The sequence below is a fragment of the Drosophila nasuta genome, chromosome 2L, assembly GCF_023558535.2.
Source record: "Drosophila nasuta strain 15112-1781.00 chromosome 2L, ASM2355853v1, whole genome shotgun sequence".
NCBI lineage: Eukaryota > Metazoa > Arthropoda > Insecta > Diptera > Drosophilidae > Drosophila > Drosophila nasuta.
In genome coordinates, this window is record NC_083455.1 from 26713758 (window position 1) to 26732494 (window position 18737).

Below are 18737 nucleotides of genomic sequence, written 5' to 3' on the forward strand. Positions count from 1 at the left end.
AGTTTATCAATTATCGTGCTTACGCACTTGCCGTCTGTCTCTCTCTTTCTCTCTGTCTCCCTCGCGACGTCATCAAAAGCGGCTTCTCGCAAACGCAAACTCGTGACGTAAGAAAAGCAACAACAGCAGCGAATGCAAATGCTTTAAATGTCAGAAACCAAAACAAAGCGTGCGCTCTCTTTAAAGCGCGCTCTCTCTCTCTCTCTCTCTCTTTCGACTTCGCTCTCTTTAGCGCAACGCATGCGCAGAGCGTAGGAAAGCTTTTGAGCTTGAGCCCATGTGTGTGTGCAGAAGCAGAGACAAATGTCGTCTCGACAGTTTTGCGTTAAGCTTCTGCGGTGTCGCTTCGGTGTTGTTGTCGCTGTGCTGCGGCAGAGAGACGCGACGCGTGGCGCGAGTGAAAATGAAAACGACCCGATTAACAAACTGTTTTCAAGTATTGAACGCACAATCAATCAGTCAATAACTCAACCGTCGTCGCAGTCGCAGCACAACCACCCCCAAAAAGAACAACAACAAAAAGGAATAGTTGTAATAATAAAAAGGAACACACGACACAACTGTCAACGACTGGCAAACAATACAAGTGCGCGGGGGCGGGGGAGGGTTGCTTTTGGCTACGGATCGATAGCTTGAATGCAACCGTGCAAAGTGAAAAATACACAGCAGCAAGAGAGAGAGAAAGGGAGAGGGAGAGTGAGTGAAGTAAAGTGATTCCCTTAGTGTAAAGTGTCCTCTGGAAAGTGGAGCAACAGTGGCCGGAGGACTGTGGCAATGCTTGCCTAGAAAAACCAAAAAGAAAAGCAAAACCTAAGAAGGAAAACTCAACTCAAATGGATGCCAAACAATTGACGACGCCCAGTGGCAAACGCACAACAGCCGCCTCAGTGTTCAAGTCGCATCATCATCCGCATCCACATCCGCATCATGTTGTACGCAACGCGGACATTGTTGATGTTGCAAGCGATGCGTCGCTTTACTGCGGCAGTGAAACGGAACCCGACGCCGAAGACGATGCAACAGCAACAACACAAACGCCACAGCAATCGCCAATGCAATCGCAATCACAATCGCAGCCACAGCCAACGCCACGTGCTGCGCCGCGTGTTGCAAGTGCAACAACGTCGGCAACCGCTGCTGTCAATCCGCCAACACCAAAGCCCCGTCAGGCTGTCAAGTCATCAAAAGGTAGCATGAAGAAACAAAAAACTTGTTATCCGATCCGAATTTGCTTTGACCTGCTTTCAATTTGTGTGCAACACCGAGGGGAGGGCGAGGGGAGAGGTGCAGTGCATTTAAGGAGCAAACTTTGCATGCCACAACACACTCAGCTTGCACCTTGTGGCAGCAACACTTCACAGCTCGCATTGCAAGTTTCTTAACTAAAAACCTTGAAGGTGCATTTGGCTCTTAAGGAAAATTCACTGCTCAGTGAAGTGTGGCAACTAAGAAGAAAGAAAGAAAGGGTTGGAGTCGCCTCCCAAGTGTAATGGATCCTTGGTCAAAACTGCTAATTGCAGGCTCTAAACTTGGCCAAAAGTTAGGTGTTCCATATAGTTAATGGCCATTTGTTAGAAGGTTTTCTAAGCTGAGCAATTAAGATTGCTAGAATTGAATTAAACCAGTTTTTAGGAAGGATTTTGGGAATTGATTTCATTAGATTAGAAATTTAGTACATTTTTTGATATGTGAACAGCTTAAAGTTGTTAGCTTAGACATATTATGTTCTAACTTAAGATTCCAAATTGAAAACCATGAAAAGTTTCCATTCTAAATCGCTTTTGTCCTTAGCTCCAATTAATTCCCAAATATTAAATTCCAAGATCGCAATCGTTTCTTCATTTACTAATGATTTTAGCATATATTTAAATTCAAATATTCATTGAAACTAAATTAGTTGAACGTTTTTATATTTTCTATAGTTTTTAACATCCCTTCAAACCATTTTTAACCCACCAACACCCAAGAATGCCTTTGGGCAAATATCATATAATTTGTACTATCTGAAAAACGAGAGGTTTTTAAGTTCTTTGAGTTATAGTTGTCAGTTGGCAATAAGACCATATGTTAAACACATTTTTCATAAAATATCTAAACAGTTCAAAGTTGTTAGCTTAGACTTCTGATGTTCTAACTTAAGATTCCTAATTGAAAACCCTGAACAGATTCCATTCTAAATCGGTTTTGTCTTTACCTTCAATTAATTCCCATATATTACATCCCAGGATCCCAATCTTTTCTTAATTTACTAATAATTTTAATATATTAAAAATTCATTGAAATTAAATTAGTTGAAACTTTTAAATTTGCTATAGTATTTAACATCCATTCAAACCACCTTTAACCCAAGATTGCCTTCGATACTAATTATATAATTTGTATTATCTAAAAAACGAGAGGTTTTTAAGTCATTTGAGTTATTGTTGTCAGTTGGCAATAATCATATATAAAATATCATTTATTTTTTGGCCAACTGACAAATATAATTAAATTGAAAAGCCTTTCGTTATTTAGATAATTCAAATTATATGATGAGTGCTTTAAGAAATCTCTGATTAGAGCATTAAAGACTTCAAAGACTTCTTCAATTTTCTGTAAGGCATTTAGTTTGCTTCTATATTTGATATTGTATTAGATTACTCTCTATTAGCTTAGCTTTATGATTCGCAATTTCAAGAGTGATAAATTGACCTTTTCTAGCTGTTAAATAATTCACATTAAAAAGTTGTTCATTTGAATAGTTCGATATGTCCGAAGTTCCCATTAAAGTCCTTCTTCCAAGTGCGTGCATGCAAATGTTTTGGGATTCGTCTAGACATCGTCTAGTTCTAAGAACGTTCATGACTTTTATTTAAAAAGTTGTGTCCGCTTCTTAGAATTTCCCCCAAATTAAACTCACCTCTTTAGACTAAAACTGAATACTTAACGAAGTCCAAAAAAAAAGAGAGCTGCTTCAGCATTCTTTAGTAAATATTTTTAGCAATAATAAATGTGGTCTAGACTGTTTTGCATACCCTGTAAATTAGGGGGAAAAGGGTATATAGAAAGAGTGTGTTATAGATTAAAAAATGTATTTAAATAACTTTGATGAACTAGGGAAATAAATTGAACTCAACTCAAAGCGCAGTTTGAAGTCGAGTTTTTCGCTTTTTAGTCACAGCTCTCACTCGCTTAAGCATAATAATAATAATATTTCTGGGGACGGGTGTATAACTGAATAATGCCGTGTCGGCATCGCAGCGATAATCCAAAGTGTGTACCCACATGAAGACAAGAAACATGCTCTTCGGGTTAATTTCCCAAGCACTTTTTACGAGCATTGCGCAAGTGAAGATGAAGTGAGGAGAAGAGGCAGCCAGAGATGGGGAGGGGAAGAAGAAACATGTAGAACTATTAAATGCGTAAAGTTAATGTTAACGGTTTTGTTGAGGCACTAAAAACAAACAACAAACTGCCCAGCGAAGTAAAGAAAAAGAAAAGAAACTGAAGCCGACGATGACAGCGTAAAATTCGCTCGACTGTCTAATTGCAAAATGAGTATACGCCCGGTGGGACAGTGAAGAAGAGAGTGAAGGGGAGTGAGTTATGCAACTGGCAATTCGCATGTAATCTAATCAAAAGCTGCACTCACAATAGAACCGGCTTTTCCCATAGAAGAGTTTCCCATACGATCAAAAGTTATCTCATTTCATTTCGTTTCTGTCTTCTTCAAGTGCTTCCAAATTCAACAAATCCAACATTGTCGCGCTCCAGACAGCGGCTCATCAAAGTGGATTTCTCCAAGTTGCAGGTAAGTTGCCTCACAGTGTGTGGCATGCAACTAATTAACTGATCAACTGAATGAATCTTTTTCTACCTCTAAATAGGACGACGAGCATTTCTTTGATGAATCGAGCATAAGCAGCGCAGCTTCCACTGCGGCAGCTGCGGCTCATCTCGCTGAGCTGCATCGCTACTCGCAGCCCAAGATGCCACCATATCCCATCGGAGGCTACATGCTCGGCAGCCAGACGAGGCACGATTCCCCGGCGACTCTAATGCGACCGAGACGCACAAGTAAGTATTTGAGAAATGCGATATTAGCTACGATATTGTTTGGTAGAGTGCACAAGGCATGAAGGAACACGTTCTGAGGCAACTCTAGTGTCTAGGGTTGCCACTTGAGTACTTACTCAAGCAGAGAAAAAGAGTGTCACCCAACTGAACTCGATCCGAAAAGGTGTTAAGCAAGCACGTATCTTAAAGATACTCTCGAATTTCACAAAATACTTATAGATAGATAGATTATACTACTTATAAAAGGTATTATTTGGATGAAAGATTCATTCGACAACGGAAAAGCAAGGAATAACTTAGACATCTTAAAGATACTCTCGAATTTCACACAATACTTATTGACTTATAATAACTACTTATAATAGGTATTATTAAAGCGATAAATTCGCCAACTGATCAGCAAGCAATTCTTTAGATATCTTAAAGATACTCTCGAATATCTCACAATACTTATTGAAATAGATTATGTAACTCATAATACCTATTGTAATAGATTATTGACTATTGTAATTAGATTAGACTACCTATAAAAGATATTATTAGGTTGAAACATTCATTTGACAACTGAAGAGTAAGGAATAGCTTAGATATCTTAAAGATACTCTCGGATTTCACACAATATCTATTGAAATAATACTTTTTAAAAGAGATTATACTACTTATAATAGGTATTATTAAGTTGATAGATTTATACAACAACTGAACAGCAAGCAATTGTTTAGATATCTTAAAGATACTCTTGAATTTCACACAGTACTTATAGATATACTACTTATAATAGGTATTATTAGGTTGAAAGATTCATTTGACAACTGAAGAGCAAGGAATAGATTAGATATCTTAAAGATACTCTTGAATTCGACACAATATTTGGACTGTACTACTTATAATACTTATTGAAATAGATTTTACTACTTATTAAAGTTGATAGATTTATACAGATATATATTTATCGAATTTCACACAATACTTATAGATAGATAGATGGATTATACTATTGTACTTATAATAGGTATTATTAAGACGATAGATTGAAGAGCAAAGAATAGCTCAGATATCTTAAAGATATCGAATTTCACACAATATTTATTATAATAGATTATACTATATGTAGTATTATATATAATACTTATTAAAATATATTATGATACTTATAAAAGGTATTATTAAGTTGATAGATTTCTACAACAACTGAACAGCAAGCCAGAGCATTATTAGGTTGATAATTGATACCATTCGTAAGATGCTTTCTCATGCTTGATAATGATGCTTTTTGTTAGAGGCAGCTTCATTGATACTCAATAGTTATTTTGTTGAACTAGTTTTGACTTGACCATGAAATACATAAAGGGGAATTTTAAGCGCTTCTTTGTCTGCCATAAATTGATCAACTAAGTGTGAAGAAGTATTAAATGTAGCAAAGCAACAAAATAGGTTTAATAATTTGATATAGAAAAGACTTTGTATTATTTTGATTATGATATGCAATAAAAATATATCTATAAAAATAGATCGCATATCATATTGAAAATATTCCACAGCCTCTTTTGTATATCAAATTATTGACCTATTTTTACGCTTTGTTAAAACAAATAACTTAAGTTCAGTGGTAGCAAAAACTCTTTTGTTTTTATGCTAACTTTGCTGAATATTTTATTTAAAAAATTTGCATAATATTAGTTCAGTTCTTTTGCATTCTCTTAAATAACAGTTTCAGAAATATGAAAATAAAAAATGAATATAGAAAAGATTATGAAAATGTACAAGAAATTGGAATACTTCTACAAAGCAAATGTGCTTCCAATATTTAGCCAATGTATAAAGTTTAATATCGTATGGTGAATTCCCCTGAATTAAAGAGCTGTTCCAGCAAACGATTTCTCTGCAATTTCTCGTTTCCTGCTTACTTTGTGCACTGCTTCGCTCGGCTCTTTAAATGCACTTCAAACTAAGTATTATTTTATGCTTTAATCTATGATGTGGTTTTTGTTTATTTAATTTTAATTTATAACGTTTTTATTTCTTACTTTTTCCACCCTTCCCCCTCTAAAAAAAAACAAAGGTATTTGATCGTTTTTAATTATTAATTACTGATCTGAACACACAAAAAAAACAAACAATAACTAATTAATATAAACTTAAAAAGACGAAAAATATGTATTATATTATGCCAAAACACGCACTAAGAACAAAATGAGTGGAAAAGCAAAATTGGTGTGGTTATGGAAGCACACACACACAAATACACACAGACACACACACAAGAAAAAAGTTTAATCTCGAAATATTTGTAAAAAAAAAAATACAAAAGCAATAAAACTAAAATTATGGAAACGAAGAGAAAAGCAAAATGCAATTTATAATTTAACTAACTAAAAACTCTTTTGGTTATTGCGCTTTAATTCAATTATATATATCTTTTTCAACGAAATACGCTTAAAACAAAAAAAAAAAACGAAAATCGCGACAACTAAACGAAACGAAACTTTGCAAACTTTGCTGCCTAAAACTCTGCAACACTATTTTTAATGCTGGGCAGAAGAAGAGCTGCAATCGCAATCACAGCAGCAGCCACCGCCTCCGCAACAGCAATCACAGCAACAGCAACAGCATGCACAAGCCTTGACTAAGGACGAATATCACAGATTCTTCGATAATGCGCTGGAATGTAAATATCTCCATATATAGGAAATGATTTCCATACTCTGAATGAAATGTGACAAAAATGTCCTTTGCTTTTTCTTCTGCTTGCCTCCACACAGACATATTTCTGTTAGCAATTTGTTGCTCGAGTAAACATCAATTCATCATTCCGTAAATACGCAATTTGTGTAATTTTCGTACTGAAAATGTCCTTTCAAACATCATTCTCATAAAGCGCTGACATAACAAACGTTTTTAATCGAAAGTTAAACTCACTCAATTATTATATAACATTGTTAATAACAAAAATCATATTTGCATAATTAAAGTATAAAACATTTTCACTATAAACTATATGGAATAATATAAACGGATATATAATAATATATAATTTATAATAATATATAATATACATATATAAATAATTGTAGAAAATCGCAATCAACAACATTTCAAACCACTTTCCCAAACATGTTTTAAAGTTTATTTGAACACCTTTTTTAGTCATTGCATTAACAAACCAATATCTATAACTAATTAAAATAATTGACTAAACATAAATTTCTATATAACGAAAAGCAGGATTGTTCATCATCACTATAAACAATAAGGAATAATATAAAAGAATATCTGTTATATAAAATCATAATCAATAACATTTCAAACACATTTTTCAAACGCATTTCAAAGTTATTTTAAACCTAGTTATCAGTGATTGAATTAACAACTAATTTCTATAAATAACTAAAGAATTTAATAAATATAAATTTGTATATAACGAAAAGCAGGATTGTTCATCATCACCATCAACTATAAGAAATAATACAAATATCTGATATAGAAGTTTCATTCAATAACATTTTCCAAACGCATTTTAAACGTTTTTTTGAACACCTTTCTTAGTAATTGAATTAACAACTAATATCTGTGAATAACTAAATAAAATAAATATATTGACTAAATATAAATTGATGAAATATATTATTGTATATAATGAAAGCAAGATTGCTCAATCAAAGGCTAAATCGTGTTCATCATCATAAACTCTAATTCGTACTATAAACTATTCAAATTACACATAAACAATAATCTTAAAAAGCTAAGTAGCTGATAAAAGCAAAATAAACAAATCAACTCATAAATGGAATTTCATGAATCATGTATGAATTTAAATTATATTATAAAATAAATGAAATTTCATGAATCATAAATGAATTTACATAAATTATAATGTGAAATAAACAAATCGACGCATAAAAGTAATTTCATAAAACGAATTTGATTCAAAACACCATTATAAAGTTCATCTAATACCTGAAATTTGATGCAAAACATCATAATAAAGTACATGTAATACCTGTTGCTAACTAAAATTACGAAATATGCTTTAAAAATATTATAAATTATTCGTATTATTATTCATAAAATAGTTAAAGTACTTCTCGATGAATTTAATTCCATTTCGATTATTAATCTGTTCTTTCACGTCGCCTGCTTGCTTGCTGTACGCTTTAGTGAATGCCTTGTTATCGTTATCGTTATCGATTGTCCCACTTGCAATGTGTACTCAATCATACACATCACACACACACACACATATATAACGCATACGCCATGTTGACTGTGCTGCATAAATAGAATCGCAAACTAATGAACCCCACATCCGCTCTGCCTTTTTTCTCTTTTTTCTCTCTTTCCGCCTCTCTCAGCTTACGACCTTGCCACGCAGTGCGAGTCGCGACGCGGCTCCTCGAGACGCCACACCATCGTGGGATGCCAGAGCAACCTGGACGAGGCGCACTCGATGCCCCCGACGCGTCCCGAGTCTCGTCAATCGACGAATGACGTCAACAGCAAGGAGGTAAGCAATAGTAATTGTGCACTTTGTTCAATGTGATGACGCAGCTAACAAATCAATTTCATCCACAGTTGAAGAGCACTCCAGAGATGCCTCAGTCGCAGTCGCAATCGCAATCACAGACTCAACCTCAGCTCAGTGGCAACAACGAGGCAACAGCGTCAACGTCGCATTCAACATCCTCGCTTGGCCCATGGAACAAGTCCTTCATGGACAAACAGACCTGGATGGAACGTGGTGATGATCGTCTGTCCGTCACCCTGGCCGAGATCATTCACATACGTTCCGTCATGACCAAAGCCGAGCTCGAGGGCCTGCCCATGGACGTGCGCGTCAAGGAGGATGTTGAAAAGCGTCGCGTCTGCTTCCTCTGCCTCCGCACACGCTTCTCCTTCCTCGGTCCCTGGGGCATTCAGTGCAAACTCTGCCAGCGCACCGTCTGCGCCAAGTGCTACACCAAGATGCGCATTCCCTCGGAGCATTTCCGCAATGTGCCGCTCGTCTTGATCTCACCCTCGCTGCTCTCGAGTCCCGCCAGCTCGAGCACGCCATCGCCATCGCATCATCATGCACATCAGGCGCATCAGCTGCACTCCGCCTCGACGGGCAACATCATGGACGATCAGTTCCCCAAGTCGCTCATCGAGCGACTGCTGCGCTCCGAGTCAGATCGTAAGGTGAGTTTGGGGGAGGGATTTCTATTAGGGAATTACGATTTCGATTTCAAAAGCGATTTGTATTAGGGGCCTAGAAGAATTTAAGAATATTTATTACAATAGGTGTTAATTGAAATTCAAGAAACGCTTTAAAATTTGTTGAATGAATGAATTGTATATCATAACAAGCATGATAGCTAAAGTTGAGTGTATTCGATCCTCAGTAAAAGTATGCGGTATTATTCCTAAAATATACCATTTTTATATACCATAAAAATACTATAAATATACCAAATGTTATAATTGGTATATTAATGCACTACAAATATACCAAATATTTTTGTTTTTTTATTGCGGTATTTTAATTTGGTATATTTTGAGAATAATACATTCAAAAGTATATTAATGTACTAGCAATATTATATATGTGATATATTAATGTACTACAAATATACCAAGTATTTTAGTATTTTTGGTCTATTAAAATTCGGTATATTTTGAAAATAATACATTCAAAATATACCAAAGATTTGTAATTGGTATATTAATATACTAGCGGTGTACCGAATATATCCTTTGACATTTTTTAGTTTTTTTGTGGTATTTAAATTTGGTATATTTAAAAAATAATACATTTAAAATACCAAAGAATACAAAATATACCAGATTGTCAGCCATACAAAAGTAATTCTTTATTACTTATACTTTTGACGGACCGACAGACCGTCGGTCATGTCTATATCGTCTCGACTGTTGAGGTTGATCAATAATATTTACACTTGATGATATTTACACTTTACACTGGTCAATAATACTTACACCTAATGGGCTCGGAGATTCCTTTTTCCGCCTGTTACATACTTTTCCTCCAGGCACAAAGCTATAATACCCTTCTATGGGTAGTGGGTATAATCAGCATTAATTGAAATTCAAGGAACCCTTTAACGTTTTTAAGATCACTTCAGAAAGTGTTCTCTTACAATCTTAAAATTATAGTTTATATAGAACTTTCTTAGGATCACGTAGATCGTTGAGTCTAACTCTTTTGAATTGCTTACTAATACTTGTATTCATCCTCGACAGACTCGCAGCACAGTGGGCAGCGCTCCGTCGTCGCCCAAGCACCAAAGATCAAACATGAGCACACCAGGGATTAGTGTGGGACCTGGGTCAGCTGCCGCTGCTGCCGCCGCTGCTGCTGCAGCTGCAAGTGGCACTGGACAAGCCGTGGAGGCGTTACACGATCAGGCATCCATGTCTGCCTCCTACTCTTCGGCCATGCGACCATCAGGAGTGCAACCTAAGCAGCTGCACTACAACAACGCGATGTCCCGCAGCATGGAAGGACCCCGGAGTCTGCCCGTGAACAGTCCGGCGTATCGACCGCTCTCCAACAACAGCACGCTGGAGCGCAAGTAAGTGAAGCTCTATCAATCCAAAATTCCCAAACTAAACTGTTTCTCTCTCTTCTCATTTAGATCGCGTTTCTCGCGAGGATTTGCGCTGTTCTCATCGGGCAGCCACTTGGCGCAATCGCAGCAGGATCAAAAGGAGAATCTGCGTGGAGAGCAGGTTACAGTCTGTCACGATTGCCAGGGATTGGTGAACGAGATCACGAGCTCGGTGAAGCAGAAACGCAGCTCGGCTCGCAATCGGACGATACAGAATCTCACGCTGGACCTGACGCCCGTCTGGAAGTAAACCAAAAGATGGACGCCAGGATCTGGTGGAAACTAGGAAAAACGATAAAATGAAAAACAAAAGAACTAAACTATATACTTAATTATGCATATATATATATATATTGAATGGACTGTTGTATACATAGCTTAGAGAGACGCAAGAAAAGAGACAGAAATAGAGATAGGGATAGAAAGAAACAGAGACAGACAGATAGGAGAAGAAGGATCGTTAGTCTAGTGTTTAAGTTGAGAGAGACGCCCCAATGCTGTATATTAATTCTTTCGGCTAGAGTTTAGCTTTGAGCATATGCACCCCACCATTACATACATACTACATACATACATACATAGATAGATACACACACACATACATACATACATACTACATAGTTATAGATCCAACCCACATATATACAAGAGAGATACGTTGTTTGTAATTGTTTAATTTATATGTATAAATGTTGATTAAGTACATCCATCCCTCAATGATATATATGCAATCTATAAGCATCTATCTGGCGATTTATGCCCTCGACTATAGCATGAATCCGATCATGGTTCCGATCACGTTCGTTAAAGTTATACATACTATAAATAAATAAATGAATTATTAATTTTACATTTAGTTGCAATCGAAGCAGAAACTAGATTCTACTCTACTATAGCTATATAATCTACATTTATATATATACATACATACATATACTTACATGCATATATATATTCGTATTCGTAATTGTCTATATATTGAGAAATGGAAAATTTTGATAATTTTATGTTCTTTTTCTTCGTTTTGTTTTGTACACGTTTGTTTCCAAATCCGCGTATTATTGTAATTTATATATATATATTATGCATTTAATAATTGTAATTTATGAAGTTCCAGATTATATTTTTTATTGTTTTTAAGTTCAAATTATATTGTATATCATTTAACAAACTCACACACACACACAACAAGAATATATACACACACACACAAAGAACGAAAATACACAAACCAGCAATAAAAAAATTATACAAAAAAACTACTAAAATATAAAGAAAACCAAGTCTTCTGTTAACACACACAAAATTGTCGATTTCAACAACAAAATACCTGTTTCCAAAAACAGCAAAAATATAAAATAATATAAAATGATTTTCATTGGTTTCTAGAACGCCTTTGTACAAAAATGTGCAGCAAAAAAAGTAAATGCTTTGATAATAACCTCTTAAAAGTATGCTATGCAAAAGATCGACTACGACAACTGCTTAATGTGAAGCCCCAAAAGTATGCAGCAAAAATCTGCACCTGTTATGCACATCAGCCAACTCGAGCCAAGATTTTTATTATTTCAGCCCAAAAGTATGCAACAAAAAATTTCCATTTTGTTGCAATCTAGCATTGCATTCGAAAACAAAAAAGGACATAACTCATGTGGATCCTTATAGATTTCAACCGGACTGGTTGCAATCGATTTGTGTACTCAATATCTATCGATTGGCATCAAAAAAATATGGGGTCATCTAAGGATCCAACACTTGTAATTTTTCGATCTCAGGGCCAAGAGAAATTGGTCAAAATCAAAAATTTCAGGATAACTCGAGAACTACAAGGACGATTGGAATGTCCTTTGGCACGATGATAGGCACCATCAATATCTCTCGTTTGGCACAGGACTCGCAAGGATCAAACAGGATACGGCCGAGATATACGCTATTTTCTCTATACAAAAATGTCCTTGTAACTTGGCTGTTTGCAGGACATTCGTCCTTTTTAGTGTGCCAATCAGTTTGTATTTGTAAGACCTATCCTTGTGCCAAAGGACATCACGATCGTCCTTCAAATGGCCGAGATACACCGGATTTTTCGATTTTTTGCCAATTTTTCTATGCCCACCCCTTGAAAAAATTTCAGTAGTAAATTTTTGTAATATCCTTAAAATCTTTGAATGCCGATCGATAGTCCTGCTTACGCTGATTACAGAAATGTATGTCCTTGATAGATCCTTGAGGATTTGTCGTAGTTATGGCTTAAAAACGAATGTCCTTTATCGAAATTTTGCTTTTTTAAGGCATATCTTGTAGTAATATCAAAGGACACCTATTAAGGATCCAAATTGCAGCTATTACAATTGAAAATGAACCAATTTACAAGAAAAGGACATGCAGATTTTTACAAACTGATATTTATTGTTAAGTATTCTCGAAAGCAAATGAAAAACAGAAGTAAAGTAGAATAATTTACGAGTTCCTCTCATATATATATATATATAAACTATATACACATCACGGATGCGTGTATGTGATCTCGCTTAATGCTTAATGTTACTACTGGAAAACGAGTAATCGTAGCAATTGAGTCTGTCACAAGGATTGATGTTGGGATTGAATTGAATTGCTTATAGCTAACAACTAGAGCTAACGTTTTTCATTTTGCCAGGATGGTAAGGATTGTGTGGAGGAGTAGATAGCGAGGTGTCGCTATTCTTGGCGCTGTCGCTTGTTGTTTCTGTTGTCGTTGCCACCATGACGCTTGCGACCAAAGCGTTTGTTGTTTCTGCCGCGTGAGAAGTCGCGACGCTTCTTGATGAATTCGATGGCTTTGTCCAGGAACTGCTTCTCCTCCTCCTCGTTGGCCTTTCGCAGTGTCAGCGACACTTCATCGTTGAACTTGAGCTGCAATTGAGATAAAATTAGTGAGCTGCTAAGAATGGCCAAATCATTTGCTTCTTACCTTGGCTTCCTCCACTTTGGCAATGAGTTTCTCGGCCGCATCCGCTTCGGTGAGACGCACGGAGCCCTTGGTGTCGCCCTTATTGAACTCAATATAGGCGATATCAAAGTCTTTGACCTTCTCGAAGGCTTCGCGTATCTCCTCACGAGTTGCGGTATCTGGAGCACCCTCGAACATGACAATCGCATTCTTGGGCAGCTCAATTGCTGGCTCTGGCTTGGCTTCCTTTTTGTTCTTGCGCTTCTCGGTCAATTTGGCGTATTCCTCCTGCTTCTCCTTGAGGTAATCCACTTGCCATTTGCGCAGCAGTTCACGCTCCTTGTAGGCCAACTTCTCCTTCTCGATGAACTCCTTGGCCTGCTCCTTCTTCTCGAATGTGACGAAGATGCTGCCCTTGAACTTGTACGATTTTGTGGGTTTGTCGTAGTGCTTGCGCATGGTGACATTGGTCACCTTCTCGAAGCCATTGGCAAAGTCCAGAATCTCGGTCATCTGTGATTCCAATGGGAAACCTTTGGCGTAAGCGGTGCGCTCTTGAATCTCCTTACGACGCTCCTCATTGTGCTCAGGAATTGGACGCTCGGGATGGCGACGCAAGCTCTGCTTGTCCTCGCTAACCTCTACCAGTCCGTTATCTGATTTGTTTAGTGCATTCACAATCACTTCGAAGTCTGTGGTGAGCGATGCCAAACGCTTGAATGTGATCAACACCGAGAGCGGCACCCAACCGGCTTCATTCTTTGAGATTTGCTCGCTGAGGAATTTGTCGCGATGCAGATTTGCATCACCGAAATAATACTCTACTTGCCTTATAATGGCACGCTCCTCTTTGCTGTTCTCCGCATCTCCTTCGCCTTCGGCGGCAGCAGCTGCAGCGGGCTCGTCAGCGCCTCCTTCTTCCTTCTTTGCATCACCATTTTTGCCGGCCTCCTTCACGGTTTCTTCCGCTTCTGTGCTTTTCTCTGCTGGTTTCTGCTCAGCACTAACTTCAGCTGGTGTAGTTTCTGCAACGTCGGCCATTATGCTTTACTTTTCTTAAGTTTTTATTAGTCACAAAAATAAAAATGAAAAATAAAATGTGCTACGACGCAAACACGTGTGCGGCAGGCGGCAATAGTAATAACCGAAGTGACCAGCGATGAAAAAACCATGCGGCAAAAAACAAATACCATAAAATACTATACAAAGTACTATTGAAAAAAATACTTTCAACAAAACAAAAAAAGGTAGTAACGTATTTAATATACCATTAGCGGCCACGATTCTAATTATCGATAAATATTAGTTAATCATCGATTGTAGCTGCTAAATTTAAAAACGACGCTCAACGGTTTGTACTTTAATAAAACGCAGTCATATTTCGTTTCAAACAAAATATTAATGGAATTTATTTGCCTAGACTAAACTAATAAGTATGAGAATGTACGTATTCCTGATATAAACATGACAAGTTAAATTTGTCTAAATCTATTCTCTTCCATATTTAAGCGCTAGTTTCTTCATAGCGATGCGTTCCTTCGATTCGATCTTGAGACGCACCAATTGCCCATGGGTTTTGGCCTCGAAAAATCTTAAACGGAGCTCCTTTTCACGCAGATTGAGCTCCATTATTTTGACCTCCTGGTCAAGCAGGAACTTTCGTCTTTGCGGATTTTTAGTATTAAGAAGGGCATTCAAGTCGAGGGGATCGTTGATTGTATTGCTTTGCAACGGCACTTGATTAATATCTGAATGGGCGAATTCCTGGTTTAATGTTTGCTCCAGCATTTCCGAGCATTGTGGATTCTCGACAATGCTTTCCGGATCGATGATATGTTCGCTGTGTATTTGGGCGGAGGTTTCTGCCGTCTGTGGGAATTGAAATAACTTTCTATCCTCATCATTATCGTCGGTATCCTCCAAAGTCATTGCATCTAATTGACTGGGGCTCAGCTTCAAGCGTTCCACCACTGGCTTTGGCTTCTTGAATATTTCCTGGAACTGCTTATAATATGGAAAATTCTTCAACTTTTGCAATTTGGCGCGCTTATAGCCTTTGATCATGTTGGCCACTTTGCAGCGCACCAGAATATAATCCAATTCGGGATTAACTTCCTGAGTCATCATCTTGTAATACGCCACAGTCGTGGGCTGCTCAAAGGGATGATGACGCATAAAATTGAGAATGCTTTCACACTCTCGGCTGGTCCATTGACGTCGCGGGTTCAGTTTGGGCTCCGGATTTGATGCCATGTTGATGGTTCGTGTTTGATGACGAACCAATTGAAGTTTTTCTGCTTATAAGAGTGAATTTGAATTTATTATTTCGCCAATACGTAGCGAATTACTACGTGGTAAGTTTACCTTTTTCTTCTCTTTATTTTGATTTTGAAATACTTATCAAGTAAATATGTACTTATTTACTTAAAGATTTACGAAAATTTGCAAACATTAGCCCAGCGTGGCTGCATATTGCATTTATAAATAGGCTAATTAAGGCGAGCAAATACTACGCTATCAGTGGTCACACTGTGCCGCTTTGCAAATACCGCTATGCGTTTTTCAACACTAAACCGCGCTATGCCGACAGCCCAACTGACTGCTCAGAAATTTAGTTAATTTTAAATTAAAGAATAAATGCAGCATATCATTATATTAATATAATAAATAAACTATCACCACCCTGCAAAATGCAACGCTTTTATAGTTGTTAACAAATTATATTTCCTCGACTAGGCGAAAACGCTGATGTTGCTTTTCAGGAATAACATTGTAAAACTTCTTATAAATAGTTTGATCCTGGCGGCCAGCGTAGTTGCGCTGCACCCAAGAGTGCTCCCAATTAGGATCGAGGGGCTCGCAGCTCATGATAACTCTGCCATGCTCCATGGCAAACAATGTGCCATTGCGTCCAAAGCCAACCTATAAAATATACATTAGCTCTGAGCTATTTCCAGTAGTACGTACAACTCACATTTAGTCCAGGATGGAAGCGTGTTGTTAGCTGAGTAGCCAGAATGGTGCCTTCGGAAACGTAGTGACCGTCGAGCACACGCCAGCCACGATGTTTTGGACGCGGGTGTCCCTTTTTGTTCCTCGTGCTGCCGCCGGTCTTCTTACTGGCATTTCGTACCGTTGCTAAAATCTTTTCATTAGCCGACTAAAATCTCACAGGCAATAAATACTTACTTAGCAGCGGTTGTTCTGCCTTCAGACATTGTAGAGACAGTTTTTGCAATATTGTTAACGACATTTTTATTTATGTTTAACTCTGTTTCTGTTTATGCAACTGTTTGAGCTCTGCAACAATGTGACCCTACTAATCAACAAATAAAGTTCGCTCTGGGCAACAGCTGATATCAGAACTGTGTGACCCTGTCGAGGCAAATAAGCAAAACTATTAACCAGTGTTGCTCTATTGAGTTCACGATTTCGCTGTATGCAACAGCTGATAGCGGAAAAAGTCTTGTGAGCATTTGAAAATAATGGAGTTGGTGGCAAGTGGGGAAGCAGAGATTGCTCCACAAACTGCTTCGCTCCGACTGGAGGACACTGCACTGCGTCATAAAATACGCGAGTACGCCAAGCACCAGCGAAAAGACTTACGCACAAATGCAACAGATGCTCTACGCTTTGGATTGGGACAAATTCGAGATGAGATACGAGAATTGGAAAATTTGAGCGTTAAAGATGTCCACGGCTTGGCGGGTCGCATCAAGCGGCGCAAACATGCCACCACCGAAGACATGTATCGCCTGAGTCACGCCTTTCTTCAGAGCAACGATAATATTAACGCATTTGCCGCCACTCAAGGAGCTGTCCAGGTGATTGTCAAGGAATTGACGGGTAAGATCACTTTTCAATTAATAGTTTAAATTTAAATTAAAACATTGCGTTGCAGGTGCCGATGTGCAACGGCAAATTGATGCTGCCGAATGCTTGTGCAACCTGTCGCTGGGAGAAGCGCATGTTTGCGAAAAGATCACGACGCTGGCTGGAAGTTATTTGGTCACCTATTTAAACAGCCAGGAGTCGCGTCTGAAACGCAGCTGCCTGTGGACATTGGCCAACATCTTAGCCAGTTGTCAGAAGTCGGCGAAAACATTGCTCCAAATGCAGCTGGCCACCAAGCTGTGGAAGCTGTACACAAGCGATGTCCAGGATTACGCTGAAGATGCGGGAATCTGTCTACACTTGATTGCTACACATGCTGCAAGCTTGTTGCCTGCTGAGGATCGTCGTTACATTGCCGAGCATCTGCATGAGAAGCAGCCAAGGCAACCAGGTGGAGAGTACTACATGTACATTGTCTTCCAGCTGGATCTCGTTGCCTTGGAGTCAAAGCTTTGTGTGTCTCAACTTCAGCATTTCATCGAATTTTTGAGCTCTTCAGAGTTGGACTATAATAACTTAAAGCAGCAACTGCAAATTGTTTATGGAGTGCAAGTGCTCTCCAACATCTTTGCAACACTTTCTTCAATTGAATTGAAGCAACAGCTGGATATTGAAAACCTTATCAGTGCCTTAAACAAACTATTTGTTCTGGGCAATGCTAATCTGACTAAAGATCTGCTGCAATTGCTGAGAAATCTTATGAACTTGCAGGTGCTCAACAGGGAACAGCTGCTGGGAAAGATAAGAGTCTACGATTGTCCAATTAGTGTTTAATATAATTGAAATCTTAGTAGAGAATTTGAAAGTTAAAGAAGAAATTGTATTTTGAATACTTCTATTGTAAATACTTAAGATGCAAATTGTATTTTTGAACTGAAAATAAAATGTTAACACTGTAAACCGGTTTGGTTGACAATCTCGTATAGTATATTTAGAATGTAGTACTATATTAATATACCAAATACAGCATTTGGTATATTTTAAGTATGAATACCGCACTGCTTTGCTTTTATGCTCACAGTCGAGCACACTCGATTGTGGCTTTCTTGTTTTTTAATCGAAATCAAAATCAATTATTATGAAATTATTAAAATGCAAAATATTTCGTCAAAGACATAAACTCAAATTGAACAGGTTTTTTATAAAATGCAGATAAGTTGTTTACCAAAATCCTTTCGCTTTATTAAAATTGCATATAACCGAAATACAAACTGTATATATTTAATGAATTAAATTCGAAGAAATTCCTG

General features: G+C 37.6%; 5 protein-coding genes across 8 annotated transcripts in view; 2 read left to right on the forward strand and 3 right to left on the reverse strand.

Annotated features, from left to right (window-relative positions):
* Positions 1–11965, forward strand: part of LOC132786119 (protein spire) — a 64250-nt gene extending 52285 nt beyond the window's left edge. Inside the window, exons 1-7 of one of the 4 annotated variants that reach the window (XM_060792562.1) lie at positions 341–1188; positions 3714–3790; positions 3867–4056; positions 8409–8560; positions 8629–9234; positions 10297–10628; positions 10692–11965. In XM_060792562.1, the coding sequence (XP_060648545.1) occupies positions 834–1188; positions 3714–3790; positions 3867–4056; positions 8409–8560; positions 8629–9234; positions 10297–10628; positions 10692–10914 (1935 nt within the window). In that variant the 5' untranslated portion in view covers positions 341–833 and the 3' untranslated portion in view covers positions 10915–11965. Of the gene's footprint in view, positions 1–340; positions 1189–3713; positions 3791–3866; positions 4057–6118; positions 6471–8408; positions 8561–8628; positions 9235–10296; positions 10629–10691 lie in introns of those variants that run through there. The other 3 variants (XM_060792548.1, XM_060792553.1, XM_060792570.1) reach the window with 3 other exon arrangements.
* A 1083-nt stretch (positions 11966–13048) lies between these two features.
* On the reverse strand, positions 13049–14747 carry LOC132789938 (la protein homolog). Its single transcript, XM_060798290.1, has 2 exons — positions 13615–14747; positions 13049–13556 (listed from the first exon to the last, which is right to left on the reverse strand). The coding sequence occupies exons 1-2, from the start codon at positions 14632–14634 to the stop codon at positions 13362–13364; spliced, it is 1215 nt and encodes a 404-aa protein (XP_060654273.1). The 5' UTR covers positions 14635–14747; the 3' UTR covers positions 13049–13361.
* A 227-nt stretch (positions 14748–14974) lies between these two features.
* On the reverse strand, positions 14975–16079 carry LOC132789951 (uncharacterized). The gene is made up of 2 exons (XM_060798314.1): positions 15958–16079; positions 14975–15887 (listed from the first exon to the last, which is right to left on the reverse strand). Exon 2 carries the CDS (start codon positions 15844–15846, stop codon positions 15082–15084), a length of 765 nt encoding a protein of 254 aa, XP_060654297.1. The 5' UTR covers positions 15847–15887; positions 15958–16079; the 3' UTR covers positions 14975–15081.
* Positions 16080–16292: 213 nt separating this feature from the next.
* On the reverse strand, positions 16293–16932 carry LOC132789962 (large ribosomal subunit protein bL27m). Its single transcript, XM_060798327.1, has 3 exons — positions 16783–16932; positions 16568–16731; positions 16293–16515 (listed from the first exon to the last, which is right to left on the reverse strand). Exons 1-3 carry the CDS (start codon positions 16844–16846, stop codon positions 16312–16314), a joined length of 432 nt encoding a protein of 143 aa, XP_060654310.1. The 5' UTR covers positions 16847–16932; the 3' UTR covers positions 16293–16311.
* A 71-nt stretch (positions 16933–17003) lies between these two features.
* LOC132789947 (uncharacterized) lies at positions 17004–18459 on the forward strand. Its single transcript, XM_060798302.1, has 2 exons — positions 17004–17439; positions 17495–18459. The coding sequence occupies exons 1-2, from the start codon at positions 17079–17081 to the stop codon at positions 18259–18261; spliced, it is 1128 nt and encodes a 375-aa protein (XP_060654285.1). The 5' UTR covers positions 17004–17078; the 3' UTR covers positions 18262–18459.
* Positions 18460–18737: the final 278 nt, after the last annotated feature.

Coding starts and splice junctions, on each gene's coding strand:
- LOC132789938 (XM_060798290.1), bottom strand. CDS start 14,634: ATGGCCGACGTTGCAGAAACTACACCAGCTGAAGTTAGTGCTGAGCAG. Junction 13,557..13,614: donor CCAAAGTGGAGGAAGCCAAG/GTAAGAAGCAAA, acceptor TCTCAATTGCAG/CTCAAGTTCAACGATGAAGT.
- LOC132789951 (XM_060798314.1), bottom strand. CDS start 15,846: ATGGCATCAAATCCGGAGCCCAAACTGAACCCGCGACGTCAATGGACC.
- LOC132789962 (XM_060798327.1), bottom strand. CDS start 16,846: ATGTCGTTAACAATATTGCAAAAACTGTCTCTACAATGTCTGAAGGCA. Junction 16,732..16,782: donor GGCAGAACAACCGCTGCTAA/GTAAGTATTTAT, acceptor AAAAGATTTTAG/CAACGGTACGAAATGCCAGT. Junction 16,516..16,567: donor GCTTCCATCCTGGACTAAAT/GTGAGTTGTACG, acceptor TATATTTTATAG/GTTGGCTTTGGACGCAATGG.
- LOC132789947 (XM_060798302.1), top strand. CDS start 17,079: ATGGAGTTGGTGGCAAGTGGGGAAGCAGAGATTGCTCCACAAACTGCT. Junction 17,440..17,494: donor GATTGTCAAGGAATTGACGG/GTAAGATCACTT, acceptor ATTGCGTTGCAG/GTGCCGATGTGCAACGGCAA.